General features: G+C 52.4%; 8 protein-coding genes across 8 annotated transcripts; 4 read left to right on the top strand and 4 right to left on the bottom strand.

Annotated features, from left to right (window-relative positions):
* Positions 1-843: 843 nt before the first annotated feature.
* HER10_EVM0005154 (uncharacterized protein) lies at positions 844-2,859 on the bottom strand. Its single transcript, XM_035474778.1, has one exon. It carries the CDS (start codon positions 2,315-2,317, stop codon positions 857-859), a length of 1,461 nt encoding a protein of 486 aa, XP_035334927.1. The 5' UTR covers positions 2,318-2,859; the 3' UTR covers positions 844-856.
* Positions 2,860-7,568: 4,709 nt separating this feature from the next.
* Positions 7,569-8,090, bottom strand: HER10_EVM0012926 (uncharacterized protein; the record flags this gene model as incomplete). Its single annotated transcript, XM_035482303.1, has 1 exon — positions 7,569-8,090. The coding sequence occupies one exon, from the start codon at positions 8,088-8,090 to the stop codon at positions 7,569-7,571; it is 522 nt and encodes a 173-aa protein (XP_035335498.1).
* A 757-nt stretch (positions 8,091-8,847) lies between these two features.
* HER10_EVM0012636 (uncharacterized protein) lies at positions 8,848-10,410 on the top strand (the record flags this gene model as incomplete). Its single annotated transcript, XM_035482029.1, has 3 exons — positions 8,848-9,378; positions 9,593-9,856; positions 9,931-10,410. Exons 1-3 carry the CDS (start codon positions 8,965-8,967, stop codon positions 10,408-10,410), a joined length of 1,158 nt encoding a protein of 385 aa, XP_035335471.1. The 5' UTR covers positions 8,848-8,964.
* Positions 10,411-10,836: 426 nt separating this feature from the next.
* On the bottom strand, positions 10,837-12,675 carry HER10_EVM0009703 (uncharacterized protein; the record flags this gene model as incomplete). Its single annotated transcript, XM_035479183.1, has 1 exon — positions 10,837-12,675. One exon carries the CDS (start codon positions 12,673-12,675, stop codon positions 10,837-10,839), a length of 1,839 nt encoding a protein of 612 aa, XP_035335254.1.
* Positions 12,676-13,093: 418 nt separating this feature from the next.
* HER10_EVM0010520 (uncharacterized protein) lies at positions 13,094-14,622 on the top strand (the record flags this gene model as incomplete). The annotated part of the gene is made up of 1 exon (XM_035479977.1): positions 13,094-14,622. Exon 1 carries the CDS (start codon positions 13,273-13,275, stop codon positions 14,620-14,622), a length of 1,350 nt encoding a protein of 449 aa, XP_035335305.1. The 5' UTR covers positions 13,094-13,272.
* Positions 14,623-14,816: 194 nt separating this feature from the next.
* Positions 14,817-17,366, bottom strand: HER10_EVM0010850 (uncharacterized protein; the record flags this gene model as incomplete). Its single annotated transcript, XM_035480297.1, has 2 exons — positions 14,817-16,584; positions 16,645-17,366. The coding sequence occupies 2 exons, from the start codon at positions 17,364-17,366 to the stop codon at positions 14,817-14,819; spliced, it is 2,490 nt and encodes an 829-aa protein (XP_035335326.1).
* Positions 17,367-17,868: 502 nt separating this feature from the next.
* Positions 17,869-20,220, top strand: HER10_EVM0012349 (glycosyl hydrolase family 7; the record flags this gene model as incomplete). The annotated part of the gene is made up of 3 exons (XM_035481745.1): positions 17,869-19,462; positions 19,525-19,664; positions 19,722-20,220. The coding sequence occupies exons 1-3, from the start codon at positions 18,815-18,817 to the stop codon at positions 20,218-20,220; spliced, it is 1,287 nt and encodes a 428-aa protein (XP_035335444.1). The 5' UTR covers positions 17,869-18,814.
* Positions 20,221-20,661: 441 nt separating this feature from the next.
* On the top strand, positions 20,662-21,835 carry HER10_EVM0010327 (glycosyl hydrolase family 7; the record flags this gene model as incomplete). The annotated part of the gene is made up of 3 exons (XM_035479790.1): positions 20,662-20,736; positions 20,836-21,304; positions 21,363-21,835. 3 exons carry the CDS (start codon positions 20,662-20,664, stop codon positions 21,833-21,835), a joined length of 1,017 nt encoding a protein of 338 aa, XP_035335297.1.
* Positions 21,836-22,849: the final 1,014 nt, after the last annotated feature.

Genomic DNA, 22,849 nt, shown 5'->3' on the forward strand with positions numbered 1-22,849 from the left:
GTGTTGAGACGCGCGTTCGGAACACGACACCCGCATGCTGTGGCTTGGTAAGGTTGACAAGAGGCCTCTTCGTTCAGATTCGTTGAATGAAGCAGTCGACTCGTTCTGCCTTTCGACCAAACGTGGCTTCAGTGATTCAGGGATTCAATTGGATAACGCCTGGAAAACAGTTGGATAGAGCACCACCGAATGTGGTAACCACGTGTGACGTGAGTGACAAAGCTAACGACTTTTGTATCCGTAGGGCTGGCTACCTTGGTCCTGCTAGCTTAAGACTAGGCTTTTCCGTGAGACCCAGCTAGAAAACCAAAGTTTGTTGCTCGACTTCGACCAACTAACACGATCTCAAACCAACTGATGAACCCGCGGACCGCGACAGATTTTCGGTTAGCAAATCTATCATCAGATCGTACGATCAGTGGATTCACCAATCATCGTCTCTTTGGCTCAGTCGGAAGAGCGTTGGTCTCATATCATTACCTAATTGATATGACTAGGCTTGAAGCCTGGGACATCCAAAGGTCGCAAGTTCGAGCCTTGCCAGGGACAGTTGCTTTTGCTCAGTCTTGCTTTTTACACTTTGGCTGCAATGGAGTCGGTGACTTGGGTCGGTAGCCTTATCCGTCTTCTTTACTCCCGATTGTAGTCCTGCTTGAACCCTTGTCGCGCCATGAAGGCATGGTCATGACATCACATCATCTTATAGGCTGTTTGCTGATCTTATGTGAAATTTGGAGGCTCATGCGTCATGGCGGCAGTGGTGCCCTGGAGTCTACATGTGGGTAGTATTACAAAATTTATAGAATATCATTATGCTGAAGAGCTATCTGGGCCAAAAGGCCCCTCCAAGTTTGATCTAGCCAAACTTCTTATCCTCGCTGACCCAATCCGGTGATGATGGGCCTGAGTACCGAGGCGGCGGTAATTCTACTCGCGATATTTGAAGTGCGTCGTCGATCTGTCTCGGCATTCCGTGATGTGCTGGTGCTGGTTGCGCTGGTTGTGCTTGCATTTGAGCCGGCGTCGATTGTATTGAACGCGAAGGCGGTTGCACCACCGGCTGAGCCTGGCCGACTGGTGTCGAGTCTGCCTCTACGGCTTGTATTTGATCTCCCGGCAACTCAAAGACGGGAGAGTAAGTGTTATTTGAGGGATGTGAAGGGTGAGGTGCGGGAACCGGAGCGGCTGCCATCTCAGCAGCGGCATGGGCGTTCCAGGTCCCGGCATGTGGTGACGGTTCGGGACCCCTGGATGAGTTCGGACGGTACTGAGAGACGGGCGAAACTCCCCACGTTCCCGTCGCCCCATCCCCATTGGCGACTGGTGACGGCCAGGTTCCTGCTTGCTGTCCGTAATGCCCAAGAGAGTTGTTGTTCTGCCAATGCTGGGGACTTTGTGGCCCTTGTTGCTGACGGTTCCATCCTGGAGTGCCCACTGCCATGTTCATCGTGTTTGCCGTATCGGGTCGTCGGTCGTTCACGCCGTGATATGCCGTCGTTGCCTGCCCTTGCGGTGGTGAAGCCGACATTGTGGTGAGACTAGTCGCACTAGATAAGGCTGCGAATTTTCCACCGGCTCCGACTTGCCCCTTTCTCTCCTTGCGTTGCTTCCGCCGCCTGTAGCAGAAGAACGCCAGCACGCCTAGTAGAATTGCTAGCCCTCCTGCAAGTCCTGCCGCAAGAGCAGTGTGGCTAGGTCCCTCATCACCGGTGGTAGCTTGGTCCCCCTCGGCGTTGCTTCCTTGCTTTCCACTCGCTGTCCCAGTCGACACTGTCTCAACTCCCCTCGTCACCGTAACTGTGACTCCTCCTGGCGCAACGCTCTTGTACGTTGTGAGGGATGTCGTTGTCGATGTTGTTGAAGATGCTAGTATTTCGGTCGGTGGTGCGGTCGTGAAGGTATACAGTGTTGTGCTGCTTTGTGAAGTAGATGAAGAAGAGGCTGTTGACTTGGTTTCGTCGTCGTCTTCGGGGTCTAGGAATTGTGCCTGCGAAATGCCCAATGGCGTTTTTGAATCCGTGCAAGAGGTCAGAAGCATCTCGTAAACATCGTCAAGTTTGTCTTTTGCCTCTTTTTTCACGCATTTTGACGTCGCCAGCACAAAGTTCCCGCCATTCCCGCACAGACATGTGTTCATCTCCGTCACCGTGTCACCGGTACACCCGGACGCTGCAGCGGCTGAGTCAAGACATGATCTCGCTGCTTCTGGGTACGCTGAGAAGTCATTGGTGAATGTGGCATGAGTTATCGACGCGAGATATGAAATGAGTATCGTCGAAGAAGTCGGGATGATTCGATTTCGATGCCTCGGAGACATCTTCGCTCCGTGATCGCTCGACGCACGATCGCGTCGGAAATCGTGTTTGTTTTTCTTGTTTGTTTTCTCTAGCAGGGCAACGCCTTGGCCGAATCCGTTCTCAACATTGGTTTCCTTTTCGATATGTCCAACACGTTCAATGCGTTCACCGGGCGGTATATCGGGGTTCAAAAGCGGTGGATTTCGGGATGAGGAAGATTTTTAGGTAACTGTGGAGGAGGGGATGGGGGACAACACTACTTGAAAGGGGACAAGTTCGAACGACAGCGCGCCGCTGGAGATGGCACGGTTCACTTGGACCTTGGTATTGATAAAGATCCTTGAGCTCCAGTTCTCCTCCTCGGGGCCCAAAGGAGACAGGACCCGGAGGCTCGGCCACTGCGGGATTAGGGGCACTTTTGACCCAGTGGTCAGAGGGACCAACCTGGCTCGTCCGCAGCACCGTTGACGTCTGTCGTGATCACTCGTCCGCTGTCTTTTAGCCAGGGGAACTCGATATTGTGTGGGGGCAGCATGAGACCCGAGTCCCGGTTGAAACCTTCACCCTGGTTGAGATACGAGTCAGGCACCAAGGGGAGATTGGTTGCTGGCCAGGGGCAGAGCTGTGAGTGGTTCCACTTGCCGGTTATTAGAGTTTGATTTTACTTTATGCGTTGGTTGCTGATCGTCTTGCGTAGATTGCAGCGCGCCTGTAGTGCGCCGTTGTGCCTACTTCACAATGCGATTGTGAACGGCTTGCAGTTATCAAAGTTGTTGGCTTTGCCCTGCCTTATATGATGCATCAAGCCTGGAGTGATTAGACTTGCCGAAGCCGCGAGAGGCCCCTTGGCGTCATCCCGGGACGTCAAGCCCGCCCTGGAGAACTGACAGGAGAACGTCCAGGCGAACGACGAGCCCTGAACAACTTTGAACTGAGCCTCTAAGCCAAGAGCTCTCCCACAAGCCGAGAGTGCCGACCGGGGTCCCACGGCGTTGCCGGCGCCCACGGGTCGCCGACGGAGCGGTGGTGCCGACGAGATACGAGCATCCCCTGACTCTGAGCCGCCATTCCCCAGATCTTAAACGTGATGGCATCCGCTCGTTCTCGCTCTCCATTGCCTATTGACAATTGGCGTAAATCCAATGGTTCAGTATCACTATCATCTAGGTACTAATACCATCTAGGTCGTCGAACGCGTATGACCGACCCTGAACCGCGTCAAGCTGCTCACGCGTCGGATCATCGCTACCACGGTGATACCACCTAGTCCACGCAAGCGGCAACTCCCACCGGTTAGCCGGTGACGATGCGGTGAACGCAAGCTTTTCGCCCAGAGAACAACCAACGAACCGTGCTTCGGCCCACCCCATTGCTAACGGTTTTGTGGGGTATTGCCTGGAATCTTCAAAAGTCATGCCCTAAGCGGCATTTCGGCTGTATTTTGACCATTTTCCACCAGTTTCAAAAAGTGAAATTGACCAGCCTGGGGGTCGAACCCAGAATCTCCTGATAACATATAGAATCGTAGTCAGACGCCTTGCCATTGGGCCAACCGGCCATTATCCTGAAGGGTTTGTGGTTGAGTTGTGCTCTTTTCCTCAGAGTGAGGCTCAAGTTGCGCTCTCGTAGAGGTACAGGTTTGCGTTTTCGTTTGGCTGTCATCTGAGGAATTTCAAGAGTTGATCCGTGAGTTGGATACAACACAGACCACTGAAAGTTTATCTCTTCGTCCGGTTTTTGTCTCCGATCTCAACCAGGATGGTCCATATTGAGTATCGGACGGAAAGCTTGCTTTCGCAACTTCGCCTTCGCTTACTCACCCATAGTTTCATATCGAAGTCAATAGCCCATGATGACTGAGAGATTCTATATTGAAAGTCTAGAAGACAGTGGCAGTGCCCTCGCGTCTCGCTTTCCATGTTCTGCCGACTCAATAAATCACCTCGTGGGCCAAATGCTACGCCTGAATAGGACTGTGTCCGCATAGCAGGCTTGCAAATACGGTTAAGACTTTGGGTTATAATGATTCCCTGCCCTAACTACATCAACTCGATCACTTCTTTGCGCCATGATAGGTGGACCAGCCATTATAGGATAATAGTTACTTGAGATGAGTTATGTTGTCAGGGAAAAGTCCGCACCAAGATCAGTCTTCCGCTGCCCATGTCGGAGAACGTTGAAATGCGGTACTACCCGTCATTACAGACCCGGGGAGTCCGTTCTCGACTAGGTAGTCATGGACGAGGCTCAACAGGCCAACATCAATCCCTTCAACGTCTCTGTGAGAACTTGTTCCTCTGTGTTGTGATTGGATAAGGAAGGGTTTCACTGACCTTTGGGTCCCATGATCGAGAGAGAAACGGGAAAGTACTCTTTTCGCCCGGAAATTTGAGACTGATATTCATATTGGCTGACTGCGTTGTTCTATCAGAATGCTTCGCATTATCCTTGGTCATTGTACGGTCGGTTCTTACCGGGCACAATCAGGTTTCGCACACCTGATAACGAAGCGTGAAGATTGGAGTCGAAGCCCTCAAAGCCTCGATTCTCGGGCACGCTGAAATTTTAGTCAGCCAATATTTTCACGCTGGTAGTCAGTTGCATCTCTTACGGCAAGTACTCATCCCGGTAGTCCAACTTGTATCGAGGGACAATCATAATGGTCTCCTCGTCATTGAGCAAATGTTCCAGAAACCAAGTATTGTGGAGCAATACTTCATCCACAGCCTCCTGCCAGCGGTCTTGGCTTATCAACTTGCCTTTATTCCTGAGACAGGACCGTCAGCACGTGTGGCACGAGATTGTGGAACTTGATGTTACCATAGGTACTGTGTGACTTTGCACACGCAAGGATCCGCCTTAAATTTTTCCTGGTATTCCGACCTGAAATCTGCAAGGTAGGTCCAGAAGTCGTGGTAGATCATGGTCATAGAAGTCTGAACAGTCCACTCAGCCGATGCACTAGTTCGAGAGCATCGAGAGTGCACTAGGATTCTATCAACTCACATCATTGAATGTGTCCAAAAAGCTCTTTTCAGCGCTAGGGGGCATCGTGGCTTTCCATGTCTCTTCCATGGAGATGTCGACTTTGTCTGCTCCAAGCCATTCAGTGAGGGATACCACCCAGTCCTCAGCAATCTGCTGGACACCGGCATGGTCGGACCAGTACTCCCGTGGGAATAACACACGTTTTGGCCTCAGGGTCTGTCGCGTCTTCAGTCCAGGCAAAATCAATGGCGTTTGTGGTGCTTACCTCAGCTTTGGAGGAGTTTTGGGGCCAATGACGACCAAACTCATACATTTTGCGGATGTCTCTCCCTAGGAAGCCGGGAGTGTGAAAGATCCTAGCCGTCTCATCAGTCTCGTGTCTTTTGAACACGAACATAAAGACTTACCCGCAAGGAAGAACCACGTCTAGAGTTGGCTTCCCGTCATGTGAAGGGCGAAAACCGAACACGCCGTGAGCGACTGCAGGGTCTCGAATGCTTCCACCAGCTTGTTCATCACCTTACTTAGCCTCCAGCAGTCTGAGTACTCGAGAATGCAAGATTTTCCAGCTTACCATCTGTACCCAAAGTGATATCAAGCCACGGATATGCTGCTAGGCTTGAAGCTGGTCCTGTGCTACTCCCAGTTCCAGCGAGATGACCATCACCACGGACCTTCATGGGATCAAAGTAGTCGCACCAGTCGCCAATAACCTCTTGGCTCCCTCCAAACTCAACAGTCTTGGTCTTGCCAACAATGACCCCTCCAAGGTCGATGATGCGCTGTACGGCGTCAGAAGAGGCATCTGCGGGTCCATACAGCCTACGGTAACCCCGGTTTCCACATCCCGTATGAACTCCTTTGAGGTGAAACAAGTCTTTGACTGCAACTCTCAGACCAGCAAGAGGCGTATGGCCAGCTCCAGAAGACTTGATCCTCGAAGGAACTGCAACACAGAGCGACGATGCCCCGAATGCAGCGGCTTTCAACGTTTGATACCTTTAATCATGTCAATGCCGCGGCGACCAAAGAGACAGGGGAATAGGGACTACGCAAAGTGATGGCTGGCCGGCCTGCTTACGTTTGAAGATCTTGTTGACTTGGTGTTGTGCTCAAAATAAAAGATTCGGTATCGTCGGAGAAGAGGCGGCAAGGGCTGAAGATTCCACGATTGGAGAAAAATAGGGCCCTGGAGGGATACGTTCGCTGCCGATTATGTGGAAGAGATGTTGGCAATCCCACGATGCGAGCAGCTGCAAGACAGATTCTCCAATCTCTACCTGATTTGAGAAAATGCAAACGTGCCTAAGAAAGACTTCACAGAATACATCGTCGTTCTGCACCCACGAGACATAGGCTTTCTCAAGATCATCTCTCAAATTGGATGTGCCACTGATCACAAAACATGACAAGGTGCTGACAGCAGGTGAGTCGGTGAGCTGGATCTTGTACTAATATCCACTCCGTCAGAAAAACCTTCAGTTACAAGCTAGGTGCTATCATTATGGTAGGTATCGTCCAGGCTTACATCGGGCTGGCTCTGGATGACGAATGCCTTCGTACCAAGCTCGATGACTGTCGTTGTTCGCACCACAGCTGGTCTCAGAGGGGAACTTGCGCTTTTGCGACTGCTATTTTATGCTTCTCGAATAGGCAGGAAATGATTGGAGAAAGTGGGTGTGAGTTGGCGGACTGCTTTCACTAGCACCCGATTCGGGGTTGTTGACTGGTGCCAGGACCGGGACCTTACGAACCAACATTCTGAATAGCTCTGTGCTTGAGAATAGAGAATGTGTTGAGAGAAATGTTAGTCGGGGCAGCTTCCAAATTAAAGCTCAGGCTGGCAGATCATTCGATTTTTGGTCCTTGCCTGGATTTCCTTTAAGGTCGTAAAGCCATCTACTGCACTTCGCCTGATCCGGGGGACCAACAAGACATCCAATTCGCCAGGTTGGTGCTGTAAGGGATTGGCCACTCAGCTCTTGACAAATATCTGTGGGGAGTCGTATATTTGGGCACACAAAAGTCGGGTTACATGATCTGAATGTCCTCCGTCTTTGTCCTGGGGTTGTGAGTAGAAATCTCTACTACAAAATGCCATCGATTTGACATCCCTACGGAGCCTCTCCATGTCCACACACACGGACGTGACTTTAGTCCAACGAATTATACACTCAGTCGGGTCATGTTCATTCTCATATTGCGTGAGTCTGTCAACGATCTGTACTTTCCCGGAATTAATGCCATGACTTGAGCCTTGATACATGGAGGGGGCAAAGATTTCTAATCCTTGAAGACACATCGAGAGTAGTCACTCTCGTCACGGGTACCTAGGTTCTCCTTTGGCAGATATCCCATAATAGCAGCCTCAGACGCGCCGTCAAACACACAGAAACGGTGAGTTATCCTCCATTCACCATCTCTCTTTTCCAGGTTGTCAACATACCGCACCAAGAAGGTAGTCCACTTCTCCTCCTGTCCGACTCCGACGATCGTTGTAGCGGTGCAGTACGTCTCGGCATGCGCCTTGCGACCATCCTCCTCAATCTCAATGAGAGATTGACCGATCTGGTGATGGGCGGTCTTGATTGAATCAGAGCCCATTGAGTCGAAGAAGTCCTTAGCTGGGCCGTTGTAGGTTCCGTGGTTATCTGTGGCATCTTCGTGGTAGACGGACTGGACGACGTCGCGGATCAGGCGATCTGCACCACGAGCGAATCGATAGATGGCGGTTCGAATCTCATCCTTATCTATAATGGTCTGGACTGCGCGGGGCAGGGAGGTCTTGTCGGCAGGAGGAACCATTTTTGTAGCTTCAGATTGTTTGAGTTGTCGAGAACCGATACTATTTGAAGTCGGCAGATGAATGAGAGGAGAGTGCGGAGATATACAATCGCTCGCGTTGCTGCCGGTAGTATTAGGCTTGATCGAATGTCTTCGGATGATACAGTTAATTAGAGGCTACATGTGCTTTATATCTGCAGAAATGGGTCAATCAAGTTTCAGGGATGGCTTTTAGAGTGAAGAGTAATTGTCTCATTCGCACGGATTCATCACAGTCCGCCATGGCGGCGGACTTTGGGTACGAATACGAAGGACGGCAGTTTATCACATTGGCATTCAGCTTTATAATCAAAGCGAACCCGAGATGTTGCATTCGTCAACTTGATGAGTTTTAAGACGGCTATATGGTTCGTTGAACTCAATATCCGCGGTAACTTGAACCACAAAATTAATTTAGGGCCAAAGTCTTCTCATCGTCGTCGAGCTGAAAGAGTGAGTAAGTTCGCCCCAAGTCCATTGATAAGTATATGATAGTGGAAATCGTGAGAAGTGAGATCATGCGAGCGAGACGCAATTCCCCCAATTAACTCTAGTTTGCTAATGACAATTCTGAACTTTGACAGAGTTGCTGGTCGGGACTCGGGAGAGACAGGAGTTGATGGCGGCATATCAGCCACTGTGGCTGTCAGCCACAATGTTGACCAGAAAGACAAATCGTCAACCCGGCGAAAGCGGCGCCCGTGTGCCTAGGATCAATACCCGCCATCTCTTCACGGACATCTCATCGGCTACCTTACACCCATTGAATCGCGCCTCCAATCACATATGTACCCATGACTGAAAGGGCCGTGCCGTGGAAAGTATACATGTACTCGGTGCTAAAGCGCTCCGGACAATGACAATGCCTCCCGGACGGCCCCGTCTCGACCTGGAGCCCTTCAAGGATGAAATCATTGCGGCGTTCAACCGGCGCGAAACGGTCGAGAGCATGTTAAAGGGCCTCGCCGCAAAGGGATACGAAGTCAACGGCAAGACGTTCCAGCGCCGACTCCGAGAATGGGGCCTATACCGATATTCCAAGACGCCCAACAAGAAGAATGGACGACATAGCACAGCCGAAGCAGCAGCAACAGAAGCAGCAGCCGTAGGTCAGTCAAGCTTCAGCGCGCGAGCAAGCGCACCGCCGGCAGCGGCAGAGAGCACGGCGCGAGACAGCAGCGCAGCGCAAACCCCAGCACCGAACGCGACGGCACCCGTCACAAAACCCCTCTTGCAGCCTATCATGCAACATGGAGAGAGGCCCGGCTCCGTAAGTTCTTGCACTCTCCATTCCCAATAGGGTAACTGTAACAGTTGAGAAGCACCAAGTGGGCTGCATGACGGTTGGGACCCAGCAGGTGTGGGATGGGATTGGGGGATGCATTCTCGTTAGGGAATTATTAAGAGCACAATAGCGCCGCTTTCGCTCGCCCAGAAGACGGAAGGGAAAGAATAGCTATCTAATAACTTGACTACTTCTTCAGTTGCAGGACAGAGACGACGACTCCTCATCAGAAAGCATTCCGTCAGCAGCTTCATCGCCAAAAGCGCCGCGAAACAACTCTTCACTCTTCAACACATATCTAGAAAGATTGAGACCGCTTCCACAAGCTTCAGCGCCCCAACCAAACATGTCTCAAAAAGTCTGGACCCGCCGACACCCCGCTGGCTTCGGCTTGGAGAAGTCACTCGCTGCCGTCCGCGACCCTGCCGCCGCTCCGACTCCGATCCCTTCGCCGACTCGCGACGTGAGTTTTACCCCAGAGCAGCATAAGCCAGCACAACGACAAGAGGCAGTAGCAGATTTCTAATAAGTTTGCAGGTCGAGTTGATTCAACAAGAGTGTGATTCCATCACCTTTCAGTCCTTCACATATGAGGATGCATTTGAACTAGGACATTTCCTTCATGCCCGGCTTCTCCCCTTCGCCCTCGTCAATAAGAAGCCCACAGTCATCTCGATCGCACTGGCAAACAGCCAACAGGTGCTCTTCCAGACGGCCGTCGGATCCGGCTCTCTTCCCGACAACGAGACGTGGGTGCAGCGCAAGCGCAATGCCGTGCTCCGATGGGGCTGCAGCACCTGGCTACTTCACAACAAGCTGGGCGGCGATGAGCAGCTCTTTGCCTCAAAGTTTGGTATGAGCACGGAACAGGCTGGAAAGTACGCCATTCACGGTGGCGGCGTGCCCATCCGTGTGCAAGGAGTTGAGGGCGTTGTAGCTGTTGTGGTTGTCAGTGGTTTGAAGCAGGATGAGGATCACGGTGTGATTGTTGATGTCATCAAGACACATTACCAATGATTGCAAAGAAAGCCAGCAATTATGAGAAGGATTGAAAGATAATTAGATTGAGTTTCAATGATTCCAGAGGCGACGTGACTTGTCTATCATGTCGGGTCGAGATGCATGAGCTACAAACAGCGTGGAATCGTAAAATTACAAATCGACGGCTTCTCTTCATTGTAACATCCACTATGGGCTTCACCGGAGTCACTACCTTCAGCCTCAGTCTTCGCTCAAGTTCTACTTCATTTCGGACTTATTTATAGGCGGATACAAGCGAAACGGTCGGACAGATACATATTTCGGCGCTGCCCGTCAGGAAAGTATGTTCGTGAGCAAATATGTACCAACGCCATCTACCTTAGCAACTTGTAGGATAGAAGAGCTCCATTGAATCATCCATCGATGCGATAAAACGAAAACAATTAAAAATAGTTGAGAGCTCTAGTGGAACTCAAAATCCACAGACTTCCAGTCGATGTCTTCGTTCATCGTGCGTTTCCCTTCCTCCTCCTTTGGACCCCAGGTGCAAAGTCCAACCCGCATGTAAGGAACGTCCGCCCATTCGCTACTGACACTGCTTGAATCGGTTGGCTGTTTTGCGGGATGAAGCAGCACAGCTATGCTCTCAGGGATATTCAAAAGCTCTCCTCGAGTTGAGTCAATATCTCCTACGTGGAAAACCCATAAGTCGCGGAGAACCAATGGCAAATTAGCTTTCTGAGGAAACAGCCAACGGAACCCCGGTAAATCGAGCTGCCACAAGTAGCCGTTGAGGTTCAGATGCTCTTGTGTGAATCCGGCATCTGTCATGATTCTGATACGGTCGTTTTCGTGGTCCACATCTTTGAATTTTGCATATTCGGACGTATCTGTTTCCTTGAGGAATTGAACCAGTTTATCTTGCACTTCAAGGGCATCAGTCAAGCGGCAAACTCGACCGCGTGCCCTCATGACATTTCGTCCCTGGAGATAAAACCGAGCTTTTACAACGTAGCCTTTTGGCGATCTGAAATTGGCTGGTACGAACGAGTTTTCCGTAATGCGCCAGCTTAGTGACTCGGCAGGCTTTTCTGTATGAACAAACAGCTGGCTGAGAACGGGATTTTTGTTTACTATTGCCAAGGCGAATTCTTGGACGAGATCTGCCAGGGAAGGGTTATCATGCGGCCGAATGACCTTGCCCACACGCAGGTTGTAGGCTTGCATAATACTATAAATGCGGTCTACCGGTCTTGAGGTCTGCCTAGACCACGCCATGCTGTAAGGGATGTTGGGGTTCGATGTAGGCAAGTTGTACATGCCGGAACGGATAAGAAGTGATTGCGTCTTTTCAATCTTGGTCTTAATGTCTACCTCCCAGTCCAGTAAGGTGTAGCCCATCTGTCCGTGGTATTCAAGGCCTCGTAGTATATTGACGACATCCAAGTAGATGTTGTTGCAAAAGTTGACAAACATTGCAAAATATGCTTGATACTTTCTACCGTCATCGGACGTGATCCAAACACAGGGAAGCCCCTCTGCGCTCAAGATCACAGCATCATTGCGCAACACGGCCTCCTGCAAGGTCCATAGAGATGAGAACCAGGGATCGTTGAGTACGGTCTGCAGTCCAGAACTAATACGGTCGATAGTCTCGCGTACGGCTGTCATCCTGTACTCCTGGTGGCGAACGTCTTCCCATGTCATGTACGAGGGCATGAGCTGGTTCTCTAATGTGCTGAAGGTACTGAAAGTGATGGATTCCAATTGGCCGTCGTTCATGTCGCAGAACGCCTTAGTGAGACTCTCCTGGGTTGCCTCACATAGCCAAACATGCACTTTGACTGCCTTGTCGAAAATGGCAACCTGGTGGCCGACCTCTTCCGCGTTCATGATCTCGTCTTCTTGGTCTATGCAAGCGATATCAACCCATGCCCATTCAACGTCCTCGAACGCCATGGAATCAATGACGGCCCGGAACGAGTCCACCGTGAAGTGAGACTCTTTTATTGAGGGGATCTTCCATGGGACGCCCTTCACAGGCAAAGCAGGGACGGCATGGTCGTCATGCCTGATTTTCCAGCGGCCCCAAGTGTAAGTAAGGATGCTGTACTTTGGCTTCTCCGTTGTTCCATAGACGTTGCGCTCGTCTCTCCGCACTGATGTCAGTGTTGGTATGTGTAGTAGTCGCCGGGGCCAGTAGTCATCGGCGTTTTCTGAGGCAGTTAACCGCGGCCAGAAGTCGTCGATGTCTTCCAAGGCAGTTAACTTATCCTGAATGTCACACATGTCAATGACCATCGCTATTAATGATTTACGAATCCGTCGCCGAGCTGCACTTACCATATCGGTAGAGTATTAGTGACTGGGAGTGGTGTATTCCCGATGTCGGCGTACTTCATCAACAACCCCCAAAAGGTGTTGTGTAGCAAAGTTGTGAGGCTCTCGGCGAGGCAGAAATCTTCCTAAAATCGCTTCATTGAGCGAAGAGGAAGACCAAAGTCCCAAATGAGGCATAATTACGTTGCGAAGAATGTCAGACGTAAGCAGCAATGACCTGCAGTACTTATTACACTTCATGTGCGTCAAGCCCCACGGCTCGCTCCTGGGACGAATGAGCAGACAAATCTGACATGCAGACCAGGGTCTGGTGCAGGACGCGGTATCACATCAGCTTCCCCAAATGTCAGTAAGGCAAACCAACCTCATGGAGCATCGACTCTTGCTTTGAATAAGAGAAGGAATCAAGTTGAGCAAACCGGAAATCATCCATGTTAAAAGGCGAGTTGAAGTCCACTCAATAGCCCCTTCAGCTCTTCTTTTCTCTTACCTCATCAAACATACCCAAGATCCCGTCATCGTGACCACATACTAGGTAGTGATAACATCAACGAGGAAATGTCAGCAACATCATCGGCCCTCGGCGCAGTCTTGGGTTACCTAGGCGCCGAAGTCGCGGGCATAAGCCTCTTCGAACACCTCTTATGGCCGGAACGCTTCTACAACGCCGTCGACGCCATCGCGCTCATCCGCCTGGCCCTCTTCATGCCCATGGGCGGGCCCCTCCACCGCGCAGCCCTCGAGGCGCTGGATAAGTTCCGCGATCACGGTCTGTACAAGGGTCGCCGGCGGGGCGACATGCTGGGGACCACCTTCTTTTCAGACAAAGCCAGCGTCCATTACCTCCACAAAACGGCAACCACCCCGGAAGGCCGGAAGCTGCCACGGGCCGTGCGGAATGGCTTCTGGATTGAGGTTTTGAAGCATGTTGACGATCGCATCGGTCTAGGCGGGTCTTGGACCGGGGCCGATCCGGCGCCGGTCCCGGATATTGTGCGACTGAAGGAGGGAAGTGAGGGGCCGGCAGATACGGTCAGGACTACAAGGCGGATATACCGTCTTGATCTGGACTTCCAATCCCCTCAAGGAAGCGAGGTGTCTCCACAACTCAAGACCTTTCACGAGAACTTCGGGTTCAGAACATTGCTGGGGATCATTGTATCAGAGCTATCCTCAATTCTGCTTGCAGTCGCTGCAGGAATATGGTCAACCCACCGCAGAGACGGACAGGACGCCCCATCAAAGTGGTTCATCGGCTTCCTGTGCATCCCTCTCTTCCTGAAGCTTTTCGCCGCGGTGGCACGCGTTCGTCGAGAGAGCTTGATACACGACGAAGCCTCACCCGAATCGTCGACCCTAAACGTGACAGCTCCATCTTCACCAGCAGCCGAAGCTCCAATCACCAAGAACGACCTTATCACCGCGTCCCCATCCCATCATCAGGAGACAGAAATTTTCGAAGTCGAGGTGCCCTCCATCGGCTTCCTCCTGATCTCGACCCCCTCGCCAGCCTCCCCGGCAAGCTTTCAGTTCTTCCGTCATTACGGTCACCCGATTCGCGACAGCGCCCTCGACCGTGCAAGAGAGGTGGCTAGCATAATGACCGTATACGCCTTTGTTCTCTACTTCCCTGCGGGACTGCTATTGCTGTCGTGGATGAACGAGCCTATGCAGTACCTCTGGCTGGGTCAACAGCTGTGGAGCGTCTTGGTTATGCATCTTGTGCGTCTTTTTGGGTGGGAGGGCACTTCGCGGACGGAGGAGGCGGTGGCGGCTGCACTTGTGAAGGACTTCAAGGTTGTGTTGGCTGGTGAGAAGGCGTGTGTTGAGGCTACGCTGCGGATAGAGGAGGTTACGTCGGTCAAGGAGGGGAGGAAGAGGGTGCAAGAGATTTTGGAAGGTATTTAAGGGTGTGGTGTCGATAAATGACAGGAAGATTCTTGGGTAAAGAGGAACACGCATACGTTAACTTCCTAGTTTTTCATAAGTCTTCCACATGAGAGAAGAAACAACAAACTCTTTGAGATACATGAGTTCCGACCGTGTATCTTACAATCTTAGCCAGCCCGTAACATGTGCAAGTCACGAATATTGTGCGGCCTCTACAACACCTTCCAATCGACTCTTGAAGTCGGAGGAAGAGACTCATTCTTCAAAAAGAATTGACCAATCTTGTTGAGATAGTGTTTCCCAAACATGGACAAAGGTAACTTCTCCAGCAAAACGCCGTGTACGAGGCCCAAGTCCTCATAGAGCGCAACCGCATAGATTCGCCTCGACCCATTACTCAAGTCCTTTAGCGTCGCCAGCATGTCCTGAACTTTCGCCGTGTATCTCTTCGATTCCATGTCCGCTTTCACGTCGTCCTGAGGTAGAAAGCAGTCAATGCTGCCCGATAACTTGCGCGGCCCCGGCTTGTCATCCGACGTCAAGGCGATGCCTACCGCGCGCATAGAAACGCTCGCGTCCTCGTTGATAAGCCAACCTGCCACGGTCTCGTGATCCTTACGATCAAGATAGGTATGGTCAGAGGATCCCGAGATACCGGCATACCAGCCTGTGGTCTTGGACACGGGTAGCATGGTCCCACCAGACTCGTTCCGCTTCAGAACCCGGCGCATTTCGTTGGCCGTGCCCGTGGAACGAACGAGATTCCTGGCCATGCTCTGGTAAAAGATTGCTCCAAACTTCCGCGAGCATTCACGGAGGAAGGCGAGCGGGTAGGTTCCGTAGACCATGGGGTCCGCCGGCGCAGGCTTGCCGGTGGACTTTGAGGCCTCCAGCTTCTCGACGTACCAGTCCGTGACGCTCACGGCCGACATGATGGCTGGAGCGCGGCTGGATGAGCAGTGTCGAAGGTTCGCATTTGTAAGGATCGTTGTGGGTGAGCCGGCGGTGAGAGCGTTGTCAAGCCGGGTCATTATGCAGAGTTGGTAGAGGTCCCTGACTGCACTTGGAAACGTCCGGTCGCTGGCGCTGTCTTGAATGGTCTTCCTGTTCGGATCATTCACGAGTTTCACATCGTACTGAAGGGGCTCGCTGAAGGAGGTTGCGATAGGCTCTGGCAGCATGTTGAAATCTCGAGTGTCTCTGAGGACCACCATGAGGGTTCTCAACGAAATTGCCGTCCCGCTCCGATCTTCCAGCCTGGTCCAGGTGCGGGTATACAGCTGGATCTCAGGGCAGAGAATGCACTCCTGCAAAGTCCAAAGTGAGGACATCCAAAAGGTTGGCTCGCCTGCCGTAAGGTCGTCAACAAGGTCGGGTAGGTCTTCCATTCCTTCACGGCGCTTTTTCTTAAGCAGCTCCATCGCCACCGTAGCCGCCTGCGTTGCTTCGGCTATTTTGTCTTTGATTGCGTCGGTGTCACGGTTCGACAGGATTGACTGCGACTTGAGGCTCATCCAGTCTAATGCGGCTAGCACGCCATGCCAGGACTCGACGTCGTTGATCCAGGCGATGCAGTGGCTTGATCCTTTGAAGATTGACGCTTGGTTCGCAATCTCCTGGGCGGCCCTCGGATCGCTCTTGTCCTGCGGAATACAGAATAGGTCGAACCAGATATAGCGGTAGCCAAGTTCCTTGAGCTGTCCTGGAAGATCGCGTACATCATATATGGTGTTTTCTGGGACCAGCCACGGCACTCCAGGAACAGTCGTGTCGGTTCGTGTTCGCCAGCGACCCCACGTGTGGCTGATACATACGTATGGAGGGCACTCGGGCAGCTCCTCCACGGTGACTGTCTGCTGACTTTCGTTGTCCCAAAGATAGTAGGGGTTGATGCTCGCTTGGGCAGCAGTGATTCTCTGGTGTTCCGCATCATTCTGAACAACGATAGGATACGGAACCTGCTCACCAGCAGGAGGATGGCTTGGATGTAACACTGGGTAAGAAAGTTTCTGGATGGTCGCAATACATGAAGATCGATACCGGGCATGCTGAAGTCTAGAAAGCTTCATATGGCAGAGGAAAGGCTCCCAAAACATCGGGTGGAATTCGAAGAGGAAGAGCCTGAATAGATGCGAGTGGTAGAGTAAGGTGTCCGTCTTGACTTCGCTGGCGATGCGACGAAGATCGTATGCATCGGAGGGATCCGATATCGTCCAAAAGGGTCGGTTCTTTTCGAGACGCGTAGTGGTGGCACTCAATAGCTCTGCGTCGCAATAAGCCGCCTTCCACCAGTACTGGAGAAGATCAAACGATCTTCTTTGGGCAGGCGAAAGTGAGCCGCAGAACTCAGGCTCATCTCGAATCAACCGTTGAATTTCCTCCCAGTCATCGAGGAGCGAGGCCCAGCCGTGCAGTCTCTTATGAGCATCGAAGTCTGGCCCTCCCTTGTATCTGGCTAGATGAACCCAGAGCGGGCATACCGGCCACAGCCTAGGTTCGAGGGGCTTGAAGTGCAAGTTCTTCAAGGCCGACAACGCCTTTCGGCTTTGGTCAACTGAGTCCTGCCATCCTAGTTGCGGTGCTCCCTCGGCCAGGCGTCTCTTTTCCAGGTCATCGTATGTGGCCCATCGAGGGGGAACTAGAGACTCCCACTCAGGGGAGAAGACGTAAGCAGTGCAAATGTCGTTGTCGGTCTGTTCGCTGGACCATTCCTCGTGCCATTCGGTGAGTTTGGAGGTGATGTCGGTGGTTGGTGACCCCATTGCTACTACTACTACGTCTCGAGCAGTGAGTGTCTGCGAAGAATCTTGACTCGTTCGTCTATACCTATTGTCAGTTGAAATTGATGTTGCCGTCGTTGACCGGACTACGTTCACTTGCTGTCGTTCAAATGAGGGATTTTCTGCCCTCTTTTGCTCAAGACACTGGGTCATGAGATATGAAGAAGTCGCATTATCTCGACAAAACCTCGTTCATACCTCGCTTTAGTATTGCTTGACGCAACAGTCTTGAACTCTGTTATTCCAGGGATTTGGTCCTTCTTCAACCCCTTCTGGCAATATTGTGGACTGATGTATGCAAGTAAGACGCAACTCACGAATCATCTTCCGACAACATCTTGCTGCCTGGCGCTGGTGATAGCGATATTTGACATCTCCACAATGAGGCCACAGATGATGGCCAATATTTACGATCCCAGGCTGAGCTCACGAATTTTTCCCCTATAACAGCACCAAGACTGAAGACTCATGGTGAGAAATAGGTTGCGTGGCATGTCTCTCTGCTACGGGCGCAGAATAGCTTGGCATCCATCCCAGAGGGCCAGATTCCGAACCGGAAGAGCTGTCCCCCCTCTTTGACTGTCCAAGATGGATCGCTTCACTAACCCTGGTCGAACACCCCTGTAACTGCTTCACGCGGAGAAATGGGGTAGTCGAGCGCAAGCAGCCATCCTTAATTCTAGTTCTCCCCGCTTTCTGCTCATCTCTAGGTACTTGTAGACTCCAACAAACACAATGAGTAAGATGACTGAAAGACCGGTATAAATGCCACCCCTGCCAGGAACGGTAGTCGGCTAATCGACGGACTTCTAAAGGGCGATCTGACTGGATGGTTCATCAAGTCGAGCAATCTACCAATGCAGGTTCATCTGCACAAAGATGGAAGAGGAGGGTAGAGTCGTATTCAAGCGAGCGGCCAGATCTGCCCCCCATGCACGGTTCCTGGCCCGTTCTACCGTGAAGCAATGAGGGAAGGGAGCTGGATGATAATGAATGTTTGACTACCCAAGCATATTTAGCATGGGACTAGGCCTGTTTTCAACTTACCTCGTGGCGGATAACCTTTGAATCAAAGCTGCGAACCCTTGTCGGCTATCAATGGCACAGCGCCCAGACGGCCAGACAAAGGCTTCGGAGGGTGACCTTCCTTCGCCTCAAGAGGAACAAGACGGAACAGGAAGAAGGAATAGAGCTCAATCACGGAAAGTTGGCTCCCTGGAGAGCGTGTTCCGTTGCCAATACACCCCTGAGCGAGTTCTGAATGGGTAAACGGGAAGAGACCCGATAGCCATGGTTAAGTTGGACAGAGATGTCTGAACACATATGAAGACCTCCTTCTCCCGACTCTTTGGTCGAGGCGCGTGCTGTTCTGTCTAACGGCGCAATCGTCGCATTCTCTCTCTTTCGGAACTCACCACGGCTTCCCAGTCATGATGGCCTCTTCTCTCTCCCGCTTGGGCCTTGCCACTCTCTTCATAGCCCTGGCAGCGGCCCAGCGTCAGATCGGGCCCGAAGAGAACCACCCTCCACTCACGACATGGCGCTGTACCAAGGCTGGCGGCTGCACTGAAGTCAACAACTTCATCGTCCTCGACTCCCTCGCGCACAACGTCTACCAGGCCAACGGTGGTGGAAGCTGTGGCTCCTGGGGCAGCCCGCCCAACGAAACGGCGTGCCCGACCAAGGAGGCATGCGCCGAGAACTGTGTCCAGGAGGGTCTCGACGACTATAGCCGTGTCGGCGTGACGACAAACGGCGGCGCCATGACTATGTACCAGCTTAAGGATGGCGTGCAGGTGTCTCCGCGCGTGTATCTCCTTGACCCTTCCAAGGAGCAGTATGAGATGATGCACCTGACGGGCAAGGAGTTTACGTTTGACGTCGATGTATCGAAGTTGCCGTGTGGCATGAATAGTGCCCTGTATACTTCCGAAATGGAAGCCGACGGTGGGAAGAGCGCGCTCAATACCGGTGGCGCCCGTCATGGCACGGGATACTGTGATGCTCAGTGTTACACTACGCCGTTTATCAACGGTGAAGCTAACATTGAAGGATACGGTGCATGCTGCAATGAGATGGTGAGTTTTCTGTCCTCGGATCGTGTACGGGCCCTCAAGAAGTAATTAACACGTTGTCACAGGACATCTGGGAGGCCAACTCGCGTTCTGCTCATCTGGCGCCGCACCCGTGCAACCAGACTGGTGTCTATCTCTGCGAGGGCGAAGACTGTGCCTTTGAAGGCGTCTGCGACAAGAACGGTTGCGCCTGGAACCCGTACCGGTAAGTGACCAGCTTTGCAGCCCAATAGTGTTGAACAGAACCTAACCCGCGAAACAGAGTCAACCAAGATGACTACTACGGCCGCGGCTCAGGATTCGATGTCGATACCACACGCCCCTTCACAGTCATCACACAGTTCCCCGCCAACGAAGCTGGCGTCCTCACCGAGATCCACCGCCTCTACATCCAAGACGGCCACCTGATCCGCAGCGAGGTCGTCAACAACACGGATCTACCGCAGGTCAACTACCTCAACGACGAGTTCTGCGCGGCGACGGGCTCGCGGCGATTCATGGATCTCGGCGCGCACCGGGAGATGGGCGAGTCGTTTGACCGGGGCGTGGTGCTTGCGTTTAGCATCTGGTGGGATGCCGGCGGCGGGATGAGGTGGCTGGACGGTGCGCCGGAAGCCGGGCCATGCAATGAGACGGAAGGATTCCCGGAGAATGTTGTCAAGGTTGAGCCGAACCCGGTTGTGACGTTCAGCAATATCAAATGGGGCGAGCTTGGGTCTACGTTCAAGCCTCAGTGCAAGAACAGGCCCAGGAATGTGTAAGTCGTCTAGAATATTGTAGTCCACTTTCATGCGTCGAGTTTGTTATTCTCTCTGATATGTCGCTCTGTTGGCATGTCCGTAGACCATCCTGTTTGATCAGGCATCGTGACTATCTCGGGGAAAGATGAAGATGTAGAAATGCAAGGAGTGAGAGAAGGGAGAAGAAGGTTCCCGGCCGGAGAAGACTCCCGATCGCCGAACGCGGCACCCGGGTGGCAGCTGAGTCAGCAGAGCAGGGAGCTTGGACGCGTCGCGTAAAGTGGTCGGTGGTTCCTGCCGCCGATGGTCAAGTTGCCCCGCGGTTCCAGCTCCGACCATGGACTCCGACCATGGACAACCTGAGCTGCGAACACCACCACCTACTTACACATTCCCTCTCCGTCACTCTCGGGATGCCGTTGAACATTTCCGAGCCATTACGAATACACAATAGCGCACAACATGGAGGCGGCAACTGAGCGCCACTTCTTTCACCATGGCGCTCCGAAGCCTGGCACGACCAAGACCGCCCTCAGGGTAAGGTATCCCAAAGTCCTATGAATGCAATGCACTTCCCAATCATTGGTGTGACACTGCTACATGATGGGAGCTTTCTCTGACTGGAATCTACTGCAGGCAATCGAGAGAGAAAAGCTAGACTGCCAATGGTGCCAAATACGAGCGTTCCCGAACCACAAACAATACCCAATCACTATAGTCAACGAAGTCGATGACGAAGTAATCCCGCCCAACTTTAGATTCCTCCAGCATTCGAAGCTCGGTCACGGCGTTCAAGCTGCCGAGGATAGTTTCCGAAGCGGATGCGAATGTGAAGACGAGGAAGAATGCCAGTACACGGGCTGTCTCTGCCTGCAGGAGCAAGAAGACGACTCGGACGACGAGGGCGAAGCGAGAAAAAAGGCCTACATGTACCATATGCACGGCGTCAAGGCTGGTTTGCTGCGGTCAAAGTTCCTGGGCTCGACGCGACCCATTTACGAATGCCACGAAGGCTGCGCATGCAACGTGACCTGTCCTAACAGGGTGGTCGAGAGAGGTCGTCAGGTTCCTCTCCAGATTTTCCGGACGGAGAAGACGGGCTGGGGTGAGTTGAGCTGAGAGGCTGCTGTTATCCTGGAGAGAAACTTACTTTCTGACAACAGGTGTTCGATCGTTGCTCGACATTCGACGAGGACAGTTCGTCGATAACTACATTGGCGAGATCATAACACCACAGGAAGCCCAACGCCGACGGGATACCTCGAACATTGCGCAACAGAAGGACGTGTACCTTTTCGCACTCGACAAGTTCACGGATGAAGACTCCCCTGACATGCGCCTACAAGGCCCCCCGCTCGAGATAGATGGCGAATTCATGTCCGGCCCGACTCGCTTCATCAATCACTCCTGCGAACCGAATTTGCGTATCTTTGCGCGCGTGGGAGACCATGCCGACAAGCACATTCACGATCTCGCCTTCTTTGCGCTTCGCGACATTCCCCGAGGAGAGCAGCTCACGTTCGACTACGTTGACGGTGTGAGCGACGACGCTGTTGATGCGAAGGACAAGAGCAAGCAAGGCGACATGGTCCCGTGTCTTTGCGGCAGCAAGAACTGCCGCCAGTTCCTGTGGTAGCCGTTCAGTATCAGTGATGTCTGTCTGAATTCGATCGCGTTTGTAGCTTCTGGTTTGTCGGAAGGTCGGATACCAATTCGATGCTAGCCGCGAAGTGCCATATACCGTCGGCGGTATGGAAGTCAAGAAGCCATCAATCAAGAAAGATGCCAACGTCATCGGCATCGGGCTTCTCCAGAGCTTACCTCCAACCTTGCTGATAGGTACGGACGGAAGTTTGGCTTCAAAAAAATGGGCCTGGATTGCAAATACCGGTAGACAGCGGGCAAGGAAGACTGGGTCAGGTGCCGAAACGGCATGACACGGAGGCTCCGTGGGTTGATGAAGCTTCAAGCCTACAAAGAGCCCACAATTTGGATCTTTAGGGATGGCCGGTGCGCCCGGTTCGTCTGAAGAGGCGGACAACTCGGGATGCCAAGGGGGGATGCCCTGGATGAAAAAATGAAGCATAGCCCCATTGACGTCCAACTCGTGCACGGCGCACATGTTAGTTGTCACGTCGAAGGGAGCATGACGCGATGAATGCGTCTGAGCCTGGGACGCAAATTTGAGGTGTCAGATCTGGTGTTGCGATGGAGACGCAGATCTTATGTGTTACTAAGGCAAACTTCCAAATTGGTTTGGAGTCAGGCAACGGGATCTCGGCAATGGCGTCTCAATTGGTGCAATACGAGACGGGCCCCGGTCGATATCCATTCTAGAAGCGCCAATTGGAGCACCGCTTTGACCTCTACGAATACTATTAGGAAAAGGCGAATGGATTAGTGAATTGCCTTTACGGATGGTGTCTCTAATTCGCGTGCGTAATCGAGATGTGCCGGTAGAGGCGCCTGCCATGATCTGATTCCATCGGTCTACCGTTGGCCGCTGTCCGTGTTTGTTGATCAGGCGTTCAGTTCATGGTGGCTCAGCAGAACTTTGGAGTGATCCCCTCACAACCAACACTGAGGGCCAATCGTAGAGCATGAGGGTGAAAAAGAAGGCCGATGGAGGGGAGAGGAGTCTTGCGGCATG

This window comes from Colletotrichum scovillei, assembly GCF_011075155.1.
Source record: "Colletotrichum scovillei strain TJNH1 chromosome Unknown Contig00004, whole genome shotgun sequence".
NCBI lineage: Eukaryota > Fungi > Ascomycota > Sordariomycetes > Glomerellales > Glomerellaceae > Colletotrichum > Colletotrichum scovillei.